This window comes from Ambystoma mexicanum, chromosome 4p (genome assembly GCF_040938575.1).
Source record: "Ambystoma mexicanum isolate Mex_15411 chromosome 4p, UKY_AmexF1_1, whole genome shotgun sequence".
Classification (NCBI taxonomy): Eukaryota; Metazoa; Chordata; class Amphibia; order Caudata; family Ambystomatidae; genus Ambystoma; species Ambystoma mexicanum.
The window spans coordinates 454,538,273-454,556,578 of NC_090927.1; the positions used below are offsets into that span (position 1 = coordinate 454,538,273).

General features: G+C 47.2%; 1 protein-coding gene across 1 annotated transcript in view; it reads left to right on the forward strand.

Annotated features, from left to right (window-relative positions):
• Nucleotides 1-18,306, forward strand: part of PDIA6 (protein disulfide isomerase family A member 6) — a 179,943-nt gene that overhangs the window by 77,814 nt on the left and 83,823 nt on the right. Inside the window, exon 8 of the mRNA XM_069605971.1 lies at nucleotides 14,944-15,084. Within this exon, the coding sequence (XP_069462072.1) occupies nucleotides 14,944-15,084 (141 nt within the window). The remainder of the gene's footprint in view (nucleotides 1-14,943; nucleotides 15,085-18,306) is intronic.

Sequence of the window (18,306 nt, forward strand, 5' to 3'; positions counted from 1 at the left end):
GCTTTTTTTCTATCTTTTTCGTACTGTTTCTCTTTTTCTTGTTCATCTCCTTCTAGAGATGGCTTTCTTTCAGATCGGCTTGAACGGAGTCCCATGTTAAACTCCCTTTCTTCAGGTTTGAATGCCTTGTCACACCTGGTCATTGACCTCGGGGCTATCGATCTTGACGATTTAGTGATGTCGTAGCCCATTCGTAATAGGGACTTGGTCTCTTCTATTAGAAGGTCGTGTACTTTTTTTAGACGATAGGTATAGAGAAATGGCTTTTCGGTTTATCTGACTTGGATCAACAATCAGCAGCTCCTCTGATTTGATGCCTCCAAGCTTTGGAATGAAGGAAAATAGTCTTAATACAGAGCCTCGATTCAATGTCACGTCGTCTTCATTTCCTGGAATTTGTTCTAATTTGAGCACCCATCTCTTCTTTGGAGGGTCCGTCTCCTTATAATGATGGTAGTCATTTTTTATTGATGTAGAAGCGCTGCTCAAGTACTTCTTATAGCTCTTTTTTTCAGGTATTGTTTTGTACAATGACGTGTCATGGTAGATGAGCCAATTTTTTGCCTTTTCGGTGTGTGTTCCTTATGGTAAGTCTCCCCGGACTTCCTCTTAGTTTCACTCAAATGTGTGTTTTTTTTACTCTTTTCTTGAGTACCAGTTGAATTTATTGTAGGCTCATGAGTCCATCCTGTCGGTTTGGACTTCGACTTACGTTGCTCCTCCAAGGTTAAGGGAATACCCATTTTTGCCTTTTTTGCTAGATCTTTTGTCTTATGTGAGTTTGTTCCAGTGGATGAAGGAGAATTCTCTTCACTTTTTTCATCTATCATGTGCTGGCTTAAATTCATCATTTCTTTATCAGCCAGAAAGTCTTCTATCGACTTTGGGGAGCCCACTGCTCCATAAGTGACCCCAGTACTTGCGTTAGGGGGTACAATCTCTTCCTTCTCAGCCAGGACCAGTACGAGGTCTTTTGTGTTGGAACTGGGCACGACGATCTTCGACATGAGGGCTTTTTTAAACACTGGAGCCAGTAAAGTTTTTTTATTTGTCGGTTGATAGGCGCTTATGTTTTTCTTTGTTGCGGTTTGTTTTTCAGTAGTGTTTTGATCACCATTTCCAGAAGCTCCTCTTTCCAATATGATGTTGCCTGTTTTAGTGTTTGCTGGCTCTGGTGTGATGTGATCTATTACATTGCTAATACACAGCCCATGGTTAGTAGAACTTTTTGGCCCAACGTTGTAGTTTTCTTCTGTCAGGTCAATTCTTAGTTCAGTTTGCGTACTGGTCGATATTTTTTATTTTTTTTCTCATTTCCGTGTTCAAGCAAGTAGGTGTAACAGAAACCAAAGAAGAGTTTGTAATTACCTTTCCCAGAAGCACTTCAGCCTCTAGTTTCTCTCGGGCCATGATGTAAGCTTCCAGTTATGTCAATTTATTAATCATTGTTGCTTGAATATTTGTGTGATTTTTCAAGTTTTCGCTTATTGTTTCGTATAGCTTCATGAATGGGTTTAAAGCTATTATCATCGCCGACATTGTAGTGAACATGTCCCCTTTCTTCGTTGGTGTTTCTAAGGGTGAAAGATTTGATAAGTTGATGGGTCTTACTTTGTCTTGTAAGTCTTGAATCCTAGACTTTCTCATAGGTTGATTGTTCATTGTACACCCCACGGACCCTATCGAATGTCTGCAGGATTCATGCAGGCGTGGATTTTCGTTAATGTCTGGTAATCCAATCGATGGTAAGTTTATGGACTCTGTGCCATGCTTTTGAAGTTTTTGCTGAAAAATTTCTAAAGGTGAGGGCTCTCTTGATCTCCCTGGGGTTAAAGGTACTTTATCAGACACGGGCCTTGTCAAAAGGGAAGTGGATCTTCCCGTCGATCCGTTTTCCTTGTCAATCGAAGTATCCAACTGCGCTGCTGAAGGAGTTACTGTGGTTAGACAACCACTTTGTCTCTAAAATTAGCAGCTCCTTCTCTAATTCTAGCCTTGTCAAAGGTGGAGTAGTTAGGCCAATAGATCAATTTTTCTCGCCAAGTCGGTCTTCAATATGGCCCACTAAAGAGAGTTTATCTGCTGCGGCTCTGAGCTCATTAGAAACCTTCCCCAAAAACACTGGCTCTGACAAAGGTAAAGGACGTGGGCCACTTGTTCCATTTTCCTCCCCCGTTCGAACCTTAGTGAGGGCAGCGGGAGAGGGTTTTCCCCCCCCCCCGAGATACCTCAGGCTTGTTGGATATTTTCCCCAAGACCACTGACTCTGTCTCGGTTTGGTCAGGGGTGACCTTTTTTGCAGAAGTTTGATCTTTGATGGATATGCATAGGGGAGTGCTTGGTGTGGGGCTTTGGATTTCTCTTAATGGCAAGTTTGTGTCCTTTGAACCTATGAGGCCCTCATTTTCCCCTTCTATTACCTCTAAGGACTCTTCCGGGAAAGAACGGTCAGACTGGTATGCCGGCTCAGCCAATCTTCGCTGTTTGGCTAGTGGCCAAAAGTCCTTGACTGCCTGCAAAATTTCGGCGTCCGAGAGTTCATCTGATTGCGGTCTGTGAGGTTTTTTCTGGAAATACTTTTTTAGGTTGTTCCCTTCTTTCAAACTTGCATTTTGGGCTTTGAGTAAGTTGTCACTTTGGCACTCTCTTCTGATTTTCACTAATTTTGAGGCTTTTTTGGTGACGGGCTTCAGCGTTGTCTCGCTTTCTCCGCACCGCCCCGTATCTTCTGTGTTGGTGTTACTTCTTTTTCTCTTTAAGCCTTTGTTTATAACCGGGCTTTGAACGTCCCGGGATCCTGTCTCCGGCTCCTGATCTAGCAAACCACTCAGGCGAGATGTTGGTTCGCGGGAACCATATGGAAGGTGAACCATAGCTTGAACCGAGACTGTTTGACCAGCACATTGCTGGTTAATGTGGGGGGGCGGTGCCTCCAAAGCCGGCGAGCCTCCGACTTCCTGGTCCGTCACCAACGTTGCTCCCCCTCTGCTCGACACCTCGGTCAGCGCCATCCCCCTCCTTGTGGCGATAGACTCCTGCTCTCCCCGTGCCCCGCACGGCGTCCGGGCCACGTTCTCCATGCAGGTCGGGACCGAGGGGGGCCGTGCCACGCCATCCCGCCCTTCCCTCTCAACAACGTCCCGGTCAGCACCACTCAGTCCCTCTCCCTCCCGTTCATCCACCCGCGCCAGTCTCAAGGCAGGCGGCCCGGGAACGACAGCCAAACCTGGGAGGGGAGGTGCGGGGCCACAAGAGACCGGCAGAGGTAAGAGTTCTGAGGGAATTTGGGGCTGCAGTGATGCAAGTTGGTGTTGATCCTCATTAAGTTGCATGTGGACAGATTTATGCAAGTGTTGTGATCGCTCACCTTTTTTAATGGTGCCTGTTATTGTTTTAACAGTCAGTCTCTGAACCCACACGCGGGCGGAAGCTGCGCAATTTTCTTGTGTCATCCTCGTCTTCCGCCGAAGTTATGGAGCCCATTCCTTCATGCCTGACACGCATGACAGCAGGACTGCTCCTACTCGACTCCTGCTCCGCTCTGCTTCAGAATGGAGTTTTTGTCTATTTGCTCCGCCCACAGTGAAAGCAATAGACACTGTGTACACACACTACTCCAGTAGCACAGAGTGGACTGCAGGACTGCTCCTACTCGACTCCTACTCCGCTCCGCTTCAGAATGGAGTTTTTGTCTATTTGCTCCGCCCACAGTGCTATTTTCTTCTCGTACTTCTGTGGGGCACGCTTTCTTTTTCTTTTTTGCTTTTGTTTTGACTGCTAACCTTTTGGATGCAAGTAAAGCCTTTTGCTTTACTCCCCTTGCTTTGTGCTCCTATGTATTCGGCAACTGAGCAGTCTATAAAACATGTATGTACTGAGACTGTCTACTTTTGTGGTTTTCTTGGATATTTATAATTGCACACTTCACTGCAGTAACTTCACTGCAGTAAAGTTTAGTTAGGATACAAAGTAGCCTTAACTTTTTCTTTGACTTTGTGGTTACAAATGCTGTGTGTCGAGAATGGGCTGATGGCAGCAAATGTTTGACTTTTTACTTGTGCACTTTTGCATTTTACCACGTAATCCCATAAAGAGTACTATTATTTAAAATGGCCAAGCCACAAGATTTTTGCTATGCTCCGTCGCTATGGCATATCTGGGGGAAATGTTTTTGCCCCTCCACTTAGATTTACAAGCCAACACTGGCCCTGGGAATGTGATGGGAGCAGGGTCGGGAGAGCCCAGGGGCTAAGCTGAAGTGGGATGAGGGAGGCCCAGAGACTGATGGGAGAAGGTGGGGAGCCCAGGGACTGTTGGGACAGTTTTTCTGAAGTCCAACTAAGGGCTTAGTAAAACCATACAATTGAGACTGCAAGAGTCCAGTCTTAGTAGAAGGCTGTACCATCTGTGTTCAGGGTAGCGTAGACCGAGCAGCCAGGCTTATATTGGGAGGGAGAGAGCGCTGTAGAATCAGTACAAAGAAATAGTAATGCAAATATGGTCCAACGGAACACTGACAAATTATGTATTGTAAAAATAAATGTTTTATTTAAATACATGTAGACCAAGGTAAATCTTGGCTAAATAAGTATTATTACAGATCATATAAACACATTATAAAAAACACTATGCTTGCAGGTACATAGACGAAAGCAAATAGCCTAATTTGGAACATCTAACAGTAGTTCTAGGGAAGTTTAAAAGTTGGTTTTAATACAAGGGTACTAGACCCTAACAGTTGTACCGTGACGCTCAGCAAGAAATCACATAGTAAGTCAACTGGGGAATATACTTGTCAGAATAGTGGAATATTTATTCCAGGAACAGTGTACACCTATAACTCTGATTCAGGATAACGGTTATTCTAGGGGAGTTCGTCCTTGGGGTGTAATATTCAGTCACAGTTCTTTTTCAGTTCACAGGCTAAGGGAAGCAATAACACTAACTCAGTTTAGGATAACTGTTTTCTACTTCGTAGGTAAAACCCATTTACTTTTGTCAGGAACTACAAGCAACCTAAAAGGCAAGTATGACCTAGGCAGACTTATTCTGGGCAGGCAACAGCAAGTCGGGGGAAGCAAGAACCAATTGGGGACACTCGTACCTTTTATCCTAACAGGAATAATAAAGTGAAACAGCGTTCCTTTTGGGAAGAGGGGAGACCCAATTCACAGGTGAGTAAGTTAACGTAACTACTTTCTGTTAGAATGGCGAGACAGTTTCTGAGGAAAGTAAGACTTTGAGATTAGAAGGCACAACTTATTGAAGGCAAGTAAATCCTATATTTACTTTTCATGCTGGCAGAACGTATCGCAGGTAAGTAATAACTTTTTGTAACTATTCACTCTGGGAGTTTAAAGCTACCAACTAACCTATTTACAAGTGAGTAAACGTTTCAACACCTAGTTTTCCTTTATTTTTTATTGCCTTTTTGCAACATCGAATAAACCTTGACCCCCAACCCCCGCTCCACCTCCCTTCCCGTCTCCCTCTATTCCCTCCTCTCCCCCACCCCCATTTCCCCAAGCTGCTTCTCTTTCGAGATACAAGATTGTACAATTATTCCTTAAAGGCCTCAGACAATGTCAATTTGTATGTTCTGCGGACACAATTGAATTAGATAATTATCCCTTAGGTATCCCAACAATAAGCCCCAGTCTTTCCTGAATTTTTGGTTGTCCCCCTATATATTATAGGTGGCCCACTCCATAGCCAATATATGCCAGATCTTATTTAGCCATTCATGGTTGGTAGGGGCAACATCCTTCCAATTCCGGGCAAACACTAGTAATGCCAAGAATGTCTAAGCTATACATGCCATGAAGCGTGCCCTGCCTTGTCCAAAGGCCCAAAAGACATTCCCCTATCCCCATGGGTGTATGAACCCCTACCGCCTCTTTCACCGTCGAGCACATTTGACCCCAAACAGACTGCAAAGTTGGACAAGACCACCAAATATGCACCCCCCTCCCCCCGCCCCTTACATCCTCGCCAGCAATCCAGGGATATCTACGGGCACATAGATCTAAGCCTCTCCAGGGTATAATGCCATTGGGTGAGGGTTTCATACCACATTTCGCTTAATTGGATGGACTGAGTGAGATTTGGGTTTTTACCCCATAAAACCTCCTATTTCCTCCTCTGATATTTGATGATTCAGGATGCTTTCCCACTTGGCCATGTATGTCCACTTCTCCAGGATGCCCCCTTTGGATATTAATGCTTAGAATTCTGAGACCCCTGAGTGAGATGTGATGTATTTTTCAAATTAAGTGAGTTGTCTGCCTGCGGCTAGTCTATTGAGGGGGGTGTATTGCCCAGTGCCTCAACTGATGGTAGCAGAGCCCATCCACTTCTGTAAGGCCAAACGACTGTTTAGTATCTCCGATTTGTATGTATTTATTGTTCGACCCGACACATCTCCAAACAATGCGAACTCCCAAGGCGATTTCCCTAAGGGACGCCGCAGGCTTTGAGTGAGCCAACAGCATATCCTCGGCAAATGCCATTGTTTTATGCTCGCTCCCCCCAAAATGAATACATTTCACTCCTGGTGTTTCTCATAGACGATGGGGTTCCAAAGATATTGCATAGAACAGGGGAGACGACTAACACCCCTGCTTGGTCCCTCTCTCCAAATGGATGGGACCAGAAAGCTGTCCATTAATGGATTGGTGCAAATTGGGGTTTGATAATTGGCTTGCATTCTCCGGAGGTAATGTTCCTCAAACCCCATGCATACCATAGTCTAAAAAAGAAACTACCACTACACCTGGTTGAATGCTTTTTCAGCATCTTGGGCGAGGAGAACCGCTGGGATCCCACGCCTCTCGACCTTCTCTACTAAATGACAGACCATTCTTGTATTATCAAATGTTTGACGTGGTTTTGATGAATCCCGCATGATCAGGGCCCTTTAGAGTTTGGAGTCTATCCTCCAGTCTAGAAAGCAAAATCTTGGTATATATTTTAGCGTCAATATTAATTACTGCTACTGGGCGATATGACCCACACCGCATCAGGTCTTTGCCTAGTTTCAGGAATACCACCAATTTGGCCCTATCCATCGAGACTTTAATGTTTCCGTTTTTGCTAAGGAGTCTGGTTAAATGGGGGATATGGGTCGTCCGATATTTTTTATAAAAAGTAGCCATAAAGCCGTCGGGATCCGGAGCCTTGTGCAAGGGGAGTTTCCTAATAGCCACTCTTAACTTCCTCCTTCGTGATATCCTCCTCCAAGTCTTCCCCATCTTCTCTAGACTGCGTCGGAAGAGTTACAGCTTCCAAATAAATGTTCTGTGGCTCGTCCCAAGGCTTGGTGGAAGAATACAAAGCCCCATAGAAGCGTTCAAAACTCCCTATTATACCCTCTGTGTCTGCCACATCCTCTCCTTCCCCCTCCCTAATTGTTAAGATAGTTTGGTCTGCACCCCTCTGCCTCAATTGTCGCGCTAGGAGCCTCCCTGCTCTATTCCCCTGCACATAATAATGCTGTCTAGCTCTAAGAAGTTTAATCTCCACCTTCTGGCCCTAGTAACTCGAGCTTCCCTCAAATTGCTCTATGGGTTTTCATTGTGTCCCTCGTTGGATAGTTGCATATCTTCGGCATGAGTGCCTCTAAGTCCCCCTCTAGCTTCCTACTGTGTTTTTCCCTTGAGGCCTTAAGTGCAATCAATTCCCCCCACCCCCTCTTATAACCGCTTTAAAGGCATCCCACCATATACCGGAGGTATCCGACATATTCTCTCTAAGATCTGAATCCTCTCCTATACCTCTGCTGACAAGACCGTATCCGCTAGGATCCATTCCGGTAATGCCCACTGCCAAAGCCCCCTCCGTTGATATGTCATGTCCAACGTCGCGCCCAGGGGTGCGTGTAATCGGAAAGCACAGGATACCTCTTGGATGCCCTTCTGGAGGACACCGAGGTATAGTTTCTGCACGACTGTGTTCTGTGGACATGCAAATGGAACGTAAATCCTGCTTCCATACCCCTGCAAGTGCACCAGACGTCGACTAACCACAATTGCTTAAACATCTCTTTAAGTCGCAGCGACTGTGTGCCCTGGGGCGCATATCCCACTCTACTTCTATCTGTCTCTGGATCGCCTTTTGGTATAACATACCCCTCCACCATATTTTCAAGTGCCGCCAGGGTAGCCCTGAGATCCATCCTGTCAAGAGTTGGGTGTGTACACCGTCTCTACAGTAAATAAGTCTGTCTTAATGCGAAGTGTAACAAAAAGGTATCTTCCTTGCTTATCCTCCGTTGAGCCCAGAGCTACCATATCAGGATTGTTTTTAAGTGCTATCAGGAGGCTTGCTTTCAGATCTTTTGCATTAGCCTAAAAGATCTGAGGGGACGCCCGCAATCTAATTTGCAATTTATCCTTCTTGCATATGTGGGTTATTTTGGAGCGTGAGAAAGTCTGGTTTCTCACGCCTCAAAACATGATCCAGCTTGCATCGTGTTACCAGCGAGTTTAACCCTCCTAATAAAAGTCGTGATTTTAAAACCCATGATTAGTCCCTACCCTTCCAATTTTCATCCACCTCCTTTGGCCTCTTATCATAGCCCCTTGTGGGGTCCCCCCGTGTTAGCCAAGCCTTCACCTCTATGGGTGTGAGTGACCCATTTTTGGATTTTTGTCCCTCTTTCTGTCTTGCCCACTCCAACTCGCATGCCTAGCAGCTCCCAATCCCCCTCCCCCCAAACCCCTTGCAATGACCCAGGCCGGTCGATGGGTCCTAGAGACCTCTACGGGGAAATCCCTGACCATTTACCGGTAAACTACCTGGATCCAACCAACTGCGGAGAGGTGAACCTAACCTCCTCCCTAAGATTCCAGTCAGGCCGCCTAACCTACCACCCCCGCCTCCCACCTCGACCTGCCCCCATTACAGCCACCCTTGTTCGGCCCACGGTGTCTGATATCACTGCACTCACAGGTGGGCCAGACCCCCGCCACATCCACCCCTCTGTACGTGGCGTGTCCGCTGGTTTTTCACCAGCCTCTCTGGGCACGTGTTTCTATTTTCTCACATCACTGTGGACCACTCCCATTGCCGCCTCTGCTGGCTGGTTCGGCCCCCATCATCCTGTGTCATGGTCCTATTGCTGTTTTCGGGTGCCACCACATTAAGGCCTTCGCAAGTTGTCACACTGCACTGATTGCCTTTCCAGAAGAATAGCAAGCCACACGGGGAAAGTCCACTTTTATCAGACATCCTCCAGTTTAAGAAGTCTAGTGACAGGCCCCATCTGTCTCCCTCTAGCCGGCCTGTCTTCTTCCTGCTCCCACCTGTGAGGCTAAAAACCTCGGGTATCTTCGACTCCACAGTCTCTTTCTCTCCTCCCATCTCTGACGTCTCTAAGACGTCGCACTACCAGCTGCACCTCCTCAGAGGTATTCTTCCTTTCTTATCCTTCCCCAGCAATGTCTCCAGAGCGCTGGTTCTCTCTAGGCTGGACTACTGCACCAGCCTCTTTCTAAATTTGCCTGCTTCAACTCTCTGCCCTCTGCAACTCATCCAGAACAGGACTGCAAGATTTGCCCTTGGCCTCGAGCCCAGGGATCGTATCTCTCCAGGACTGAAATCTCTCCATTGGCTCCCAGTGGCTGCGAGGATTAAGTTCAAAACTCTCTGCATTGTCCACAAGGCCTTCTGGGGCCTCCATACCTTCAACTCTCTTCCTAAATATCTTCTTCTCAGGGTCAGTCGCTTCTTCAAGCAACAAGTTAGTGGTAGATCTTTCTTCGGCTGGGGTCTCTCTTTGGAACAGCCTCCTGGGCTCCCTGAAACTTGAGGAGAATCATCTCTGCTTCCGGAAGCACCTCAAAACCTTTCTCTTTGCTTCTGCTTTTTCTCCTCCTCTTCCCCTGCTGACCTGGCTGAGACTGAAACTGCACTGGTTACCTGGCCACCTTCTGATCTCGGGGCCAGGTCCCCTCCCCTGCCAGTTGCACACCTGCACTGCCTTCCTGGCAACCCCAGCACTCGGGGACTGTTTCTGTATCCCTACGGTCCCACTACCAACACTTGACACCCGATGTCTGCACTTAGCTTTTACTTATTGGTTATTTAGTCTACTATCCCTTGTACTGCACTGCCCCCTTCCCTTCAACTCCCCCCCGCCCCCGCACTTTGCCACTCCCCCCTTCCCATGCACTTGCGCGATCTGAATGACACCTGGCCTAGTAGGATCGTTGTCTGTCTTCCCTCTGCCCCGACCCCCTCTGCCCCCCGCTTCATTGTGCCTTGAAACATTTGTGTATAGGAGCGTTATAAATGCCTTATATCAACCTCCTTTTGAGTAGAGTGAAGTATGCCAAGTCCTGGAAGAACTGTACGTCCGAGCCATTGATGGGCAATGAGGTGCCTGCTTGTGCGGCCCTCAAAACATGTTCTTTCTGCCCATACAAAGGAAATGCTGCCAGAATGTCCCTTGGTCGGGCCCCCGGCTCTTTTCTTGTTGGACCCACTCTATGAATTCTGTCTAGAAGGATCTTGTCCGAGTGGATCTCCAGGAGGAGGTCCGCACAAAAAGTCTGGATTGATTGCTTATGCTCTTTGTCCACAATCTGTTACGGAACATTCTTAAAGCGAATGTTCGAGCGCCTTGATCTATTCTCAAGATCCTAGCACTGGAATGCTAGATTGTACGACATTTGTGCTAGCCGTTCCAGGGCTTCCTCCTTTTTCCGAGTCTTCAGCCAGTTCCTGCAAGGCACACTTGCTTGTCAATACTCGCTCTTCTAGTTTTGAGAGTTCTCCTTTGATTTTCTGTACTGCACCTTTTTGTCAGGTTTCAGAGAGATCTGCTCTTGAAAGGATTCTTGAAGAGATTCCGTGAGGGGTTGCCGATGATCCGCTAGGCACTCCATCAGTTCTTTCTTGGTGATTGCCATGGTGTCCCAAAGCAATGGCGTCTCCTCGTCTCGAGCTACTGTTGGTGGAGATTGGGCGATTTTTGGAGCGCTCTGCGCATCTGCCTACCAGCACCTACGGATCGTGCCCTGTGCCCCCACACCCCTCCCGAGTGTTCGCCGTGTGGTGTGCTGGGATGCCCTTATTCTGTCGGCTTCCTATGGTTTTTGACATATGCCCCCCCACCCCCATAGGGTGGTCTTCCTGATGATCCCCAGCTCACCGTCACCTAGGATCTGTGTACCTTTGGTGTACGAGTCCAGCTCTCCCAGGACCGGAGTGGGCCAGTCCCTGTCACCATTGACTTGCTGCTTCCAGTTGGCCCCAGTCTGCGTCCTGGTTAAATTAGTCGTGCCTGCGGCCCCAGAGTAAATGGTGTCCTCCAGTTGAGCTTAGGGAGTTCTTTTATGGATGAGGACTGGACTCCCCATCTTGGCCCCTTTCACACTTCACCTAGCAGGGCTGTTCTCCGTTTGTGGCGTAGCGCCACGTGTCCCTTGGAAGGCGCCTCCTCACCACAGTGTGCCAGGTATGTCTCAGCCTCTGCAAGTTCTCACTGTGGTAAGGGCCTTCCCCCTTGCTGCTGATCCCTGAATGTTCTGCCGGCACTGGAATAGGCCCCACCCCTGTGTTACTCTTCTTTTATCAAGGTGGCGTGATAGCCGGAGCCCCCTCACTCCTCTTCCTCCTGCCTTCCCCTGCGTTGCTTTGGGCAGCGTGTATTAAATGGGGAAAGGGTGGCCGACTCACTTGTTAGGGAGAATTCTCATTTCTGTGTTAATTCCCTTCAAACTTAGAGACCCCCAGCTCTTTTGCTGGACATTTTAATTTTAAACCTGGAGTGGGTGAGTCCTTTTTCTCACTCTCCTGTTTTGACCTGATGCATCTACATTTTGTATGGTGTCACACAGAATCTTCAGTGCAGTGTCACAGAAAAATCCTTTATATTTCTCATGAGGTTTAAATATTTTTTCTTGTGAGAACTACTGTTCCCAAGAATAGTAAAGTGAAATTGAATTAACTTTTTCTCTTTGTAGGTACAGCACACACCATCTTATGTGGAGTGCTGGGGGCAGGGGGTTACTCGGTAACCTCTCTTCCTACCTACTCATGTAACATTTTTTTTGTTACCATCACTACTTTGAATGGCTGGTGGCATGGCTGGTGGCAGTGGTTTAATGTTCCTACCATTGTGCTTTTCTGTTGCAGGCTGAATCCTCGGCTGCAGTACAGCACCCGTGGGTGACCATTTTGTCAAAGTGGCCCCGGTCTTTTTTTTTTTTTTCTTAATTTACTGTTTGTGAGGTCTTTTTTGGGTTTTAAACTGCACGCCAAGCCACGTTTGAGTCCTTTGTTTGTTTTGCTTTTGGCAGGCTTCAGTTCTGAGACCCGTCTGTCTCCAGTGTCTGGAAGGGCAGGAAGGGATGGAGGGTCCCGAAACTCCCCTGTCCTTTGTCTTTAGGAATGTCTGAATGCACCCAGACCTGATTGGCTGGATGGCTGTCCTTTCAGGAAAACCACTCTGCTGTTTGAGTGACAGCTAGGCTGTGCAAAGGCAAGGGTTTTAGGACTGAAGACAGTCGCCCACTGGGAATAACAACCCGACGAAGAAACCGTGAATTAAGCTTGCTGCATCCTCCTGGACCTTTGAATTGCCTGGTGAAGCCCTGCTGCTGTGCTTGAACTCCTTTTTTCTGACCGACAAGTGAAGCTACGAAAGGGACAACTTCTTCCCTTGTGTTAGTGAGACCAACTAACCCCGAGACTAACTTCACTGGACCATCTTCCCTGACTGACTGTACTTCTTGGCTGCTGCAGGAAACAAGTGCCAGGGGTCCAGAAATCCATAGTCTAGTGCAACGTCTGTGATCCCGCCAGAAGCTGCAGGAGTCTCCCAGTACCCTCCAGAAGCAAGACCAGAGCTAGAGTCCCCTCACCAGAGTGCAGGACTCGGAAGTGAAGGAAGCCCAACCGGTATCCAGGATCGGCAGTGGTGCTGTTTACCGAGCGCTGAAACTGTGAAGTGCCGCTGATCGGAAAAGTACCCGTATCTGCTGCTGACCTCCGAATTGCTGCCGCAGGAGCCCTCCAGACGTCCTCCCTCTTGTCCCCACGACTAAGGCCCAGGAACCCAGGATCTGCATCACTGCAACCAGACAGAAGCCAGCTGGACCACTCTTCTAACAAAAGGTACTGTTCTGACTTGGGGTACTTACCTCAGTGTCTTTAGCTTTGCGCTTTTCAGTTGAAACTTGCAGTAGCTACTTTGCTAGAGTTCATCAGCTCTACCTTTCACAAGTAAACAACTTTTGACCACAGTGATTTTTCTTCAACAACTTCTAACTTTGCAAGTCTTATCGAAGGGCCTCAGCTCCATAGACTGTGCTCCAATTGACATTGGCTCTCTTGGCTCCCTGCAGACTCTTCTAGTCCATTTGACTTTGATACTTGCTGTCCCTCATATGTGATAACTTGATTTTGAACTATTATGGCTGGGAACGGTTTTTATCTAGACTTCATTGGAAGATTTAAGTGCTCAAATGCTGAGAACCTGTTTAACCTTTTTCCTTCCCTTAACCTTTCCTTTCTACGAACCTCCGAATCTACAAAGTGTACTAGTGCTGTATAAATGCCATTATGGTCCTATTGGTGAAGTCCCCTCAGGGTGTAAGAAGCGTCTTTAAAGAATATCTACTAGCTTTGTGTTGATTCTGGAAAAGTATTTTAAAGTATTTGTTACATATATTACCCTCTTTAAAGAATGCTTATTTAAAAACTAGTGTTAAATAAAACATTTACAACAAAAACCTTAAGTGCTTGGCTACGTGTATTGGTGGATTTCATTGCTACCGAACTGCAGCTCACATTTACCTGTCTTGAGAAGCCTGGCTGCTCCATCATATTACCAACTTGTGTAGTACAGGCCTATACCAAAAGATGGGTTACCTAATACCAAGAGCAAAAGTGTTGTGTAGTCTACCCACAGGGTTATTACAGCAATTCTTGCCTAACAATGTGTCTGCTAAGACAGATCAAGCCTTTTCTCTCTGAGGGAAATAGTGCCTTGCTTGCCTCGCCCTGCGTGAATTCCAGACTGGATTACTACGATAGTCTGTTGGCAGGTACTTCCCAGAATAACCTGCACGCACTACAGGTCATCCAGAATGGAGCAGTGTAGCTAGACAAGATCATGTCGCTGCTTCTGGACACTCCCTGCATTGGCTTTCGGTGAAGCATTGGATTGCACACAAAATCCTTATGCTGACCTTCAAATGCCAAACCGGCAAGGCTCCTGTCTATCTGAGAAATCATTGGCAGCCTGCTCCTTTCACGAGGCATCTCTGCTCAAATACTGACCATAAGATCACACAGCTGCGCTTAAAGCTACCAACGTCTGGGGGCATAGTTTTGATGTCTTCGCCCCAGTTCAAGAAAGATGTTAAGACCCACTTCTTATTTCTCAGGTTTGGGTAACTTGGGTTTTTCGTCTGCGTTCTTGCTGTCTTTCTGTTTCACTGTCTGATGTGCGCCCTGAGGCCCATGGGCATGTGGCACAGTATAAAAAATAAACAATAATGCTTTACAGCTCTTTATTTTTCAACTTTCTCTCCCTCATTTTGTTCTTTACTTTTCATTTTTCTTCTTGTGTTTTGTTTTACAGTTTTCACTTCACTGGGGACTTTACCTAGTGGGGGTGACATTGCATGACATGAAGGTTTGTTGGTTGTTTCCAATGTAGGGGCACTGCTTAGTTGGAGAAGGGCGAGCCACGGTTGAATGTTCAATGTGGGCTGATTGGGGCTGTGGTGTTATGTCAACGTGCCATTTAAATATTCGACGAGGGAGGTGGCTGTAGGGCCAGACTTGTAAAAGTAGATTTTTCTGTTTAACCTCAAAGCATTCTAATCTCAACAGTGAGTACCTGCAGATTTTGTTTTCATTTCAAGCCCTTAACTACTGCATCAAATATATTGTCTTGTACTTTAGCAATTATGATTTGTTCTTTTATCATAGATCAGAGGATTTCCCACGATCAAAGTCTTCCAGAAAGGTGAAAGCCCTGTTGACTATGACGGAGGAAGAACAAAAGCAGATATTGTTGCTCGAGCCTTGGATATGTTTTCAGAGAATGCCCCAGCACCGGAACTGAGAGAGGTATGGTACAGCCTTTAATTCTTCAAGCAGCACCACAGTTCTTGTCCTGATTATGATTTAACTTTAATACATTGGTCTGAGTTGTGTATGCAATGGGAGGGGCATTCACATTAACACTGTTATTACTTTGCTCAACCCAAACAAATGTTCAATAAAGGGTAGGGTTCAGGGAGACCAATCCCCACCCAGGTTAAAGGTTTTTTGCTTAAATACCGGTCTCTCCCAGGAGTAAATGTGGAGGAGCTTGCTTTGGCAGAGGGGGAATAGGAGGGTGGGGGAAGTGGGGGAAATAGCAGAGGGCTGCACTCTTACAAGGGACCACATTAGTAAAAATGTAACTTAGTATTGCATCTTTTTTCGAAGATCGAAAAGGGCGTGACTGTAATACTATCCATGACGTGTAGTGTACCCAAAATCCTGGGGTCCCACCAAATAGTTTTCTTCCACCCAACTAGTCGTTCACGCATAATGCAGAGCTCATAAGAGTTTATATTGCTGATCCTAATCTTTGGCGGTTCACTTGCCTTTCGACGACTACTTTGACGGCTGTTCGACACCTGATCCAGCCCACCGACACTTCTTCCTTGACTGCTCGGCGACTGATCTCCACGTGGCCTTGGCCCTCCGGCCTGGCCTTTATAGTAGGGAGTGATGCCCTGTTATTGGCTTTCTTTCCTTTTCTTTGGTCTGACTGCAGCTTCCCTTTGCTATGGATCACGCAATGCCGACTGAGTCGCTTGCCCTACCCCCCCAACCACCCCTCCTCGACAGTGTCGCCTCGGACGAGGAGTTTGTCGGCAGTTGCGGCTCTGATTCGGAGGCCTTTGACCTAACTGTGCAACCCTCGCATTTGTCTCTCTCTGGCAAGCTTGCAGCCGGCAGTACCATGGGGAAGTCGCACCCCGGCGACAAGGACCCATGCGCACCACGTGCTCATTAGCACACAGCACACAGCATGTAAACCCAGCGGATCTGTTGAGAAAAGCTGCATGCCCGTCAGACTTTAGTGGGGCCTTCTGAACCTCACGGTTCGGCACTATCGCGGCTTATGCACAGTGATTATATTTTCTACTGGGGGAGGGGGGGTGCTGCCTCTAAATCCATGGCCTCCTGTGTGGTAGCGCCGAAAGACGCGCTGAACGGATTACACGTCAAATGCTCCTGATCTTTCTAAAGCCTGTTTACACGTTACGGACCCCAAGAAGGCCTCCCCTTTGCCTGAGGACTATCCTCTGGCCTCTCCTCCTCTTTCCAGGACCCTGCAGCAGGACCCAGCACCACCTGTCTGGCCCTTTCCGCCTCCTCCTGATGCTCTTTTGAGTGAACCAGGTGTTAGGCAATAATTGATGTAGTAACCCTGTCGGAGACTACACAACCCTTGTCCTCTTGGTATTGGCTAACCCACCTATTGGTATGGGCCTATACTACACAAGTTAGTAGTGTGACTGAGCAACCAGGCTCATCTCAAGAGGGCTAAATGTGAACTGTAGAGCTGCAGCAATGAAATCCACAAATACTAGTAGCCAAGTAACACTACACACAAGGTTTATGTAATAAATAATTATTTAACACTAGTTTTTAAATAAGCATTCTTTAAAAAGTGCAATATATGTAGCAATCAAATGCACTTTAAAATGCTGGTTCAGAATTATCACAAAGCTAGTAGATACACTTTAGAGATGCGTCTTACACAATTACTAAACCCTCCCTACACCCGGAGGTGACTTCACTAGGACAGTAATTGCATTTATATATCACTAGTACACTTTGTAAATTCTGAGGTTTGCAGAAAGGAAAGGTTAAAGTTAAAGGAAGGAAACAGGTTCTCGGAGCATGTGAGCACTTTAAATCTTCCAAATAATGTGTTAAAGACAAGAGAGGACATCTGGGGACTCCTTCAGCAGCAATTCGGAGGTTGGCGGTAGCTATGGGCTCTTTTTTTCAGATCAGCAGCACTTCGCGGTTTCAGTGCTCTTGGATACCGGTTGGGCTTCCTTCACTCCTTGAATCCTGCACTCTGGTGAGGGGACTCGAGCTCTGGTCGCCCTGCTTCTGGAGGGTCCTGGGAAGACTCCTGGAGCTTCTGGTGGGATCACAGAAGTTGCACTTGACTACAGATTTCTTGACCCCTGGCACTCTGTTCCTGCAGCAGCCTAGAAGTACAGCCAGTTTGGGAAGGTGGTCCAGTGGAGTTCGTCTCGGGGTTAGTTGATCCCACTAACACAAGGGAAGAAGTCTCCCCTTCCGGAGCTTCTCTCGTCAATCAGAAAAAACAGCAGCATGGCTTCACTGGGCAGTTCAGCGGTCCAGGAGGATGCAGCAAGCATCGTTCACGGTTTCTTCGTTGTGGTGTCCTTCCTAGTGGTCAACTCTGTCTTCAGTTCCAAAACCCTTGCCTTTTAAGCAGGTTTATCCCATTCATACACAGCCTAGCTGTCACTCAAACAGCAGAGTGGCTGTGCCAGCCAGCCAATCCGGACTGGGTGCATTCAGGCATTTCTAAAGACTAAAGACGACAGATTCGGGAACCTCCCTCACGTCATGCCCTTTCAGACACTCTGGAGCCAGAGGCGGGTTGCAGTACTGAAGCCTGCCAAAGGCAAAATGAACAAAGGGCTCAAATCAGGTTGGCGCGCTGAGTAAAACCCAAGAAAGTTCTCCCAAACATAATGGCGAAAAAAGCCTGGGGCCATTTTGATACAATGGTCACCCAGGGGTGCTATACTGCAGCTGAGGATCAGCCTGCAGTACAAAAGCACAATGGTAGGAAAATTAAACCACTGCCACCAGCCATTTAAAGTAGTGAGGGCAACATATACAAATATTACATTAGTAGGTAGGAAAAGGGGCTGCTTAAAAGGCAAGGGTTTTGGGACTAGATGCAGAGTCAACCACGGGGAGAATCACCCGACGAATAAACCAGGAACGAAGCTTGTTGCATCCTCCTGGAACATTGAACTGCCCGGTGAAGCTTTGCTGCTGTGCTGAAACTCCTTTTTCTGGTTGAAAAGCAAAGCTCCGGAAAGGACTTTCTTCCCTTGGGTTAGTGGGACCAACTAACCCTGAGACGAAATACACTGGACCATCTTCCCTGATGGGCTGTACTTCACTGCTGCAAGAACCGAGTGCCAGGGGTCTTGAAATCCGTAGTCTAGTGCAACATCTGCAATTCTGTCAGAAGCTCCAGGAGTCTCCTAAGGACCCTCCAGAATCAGGACGACC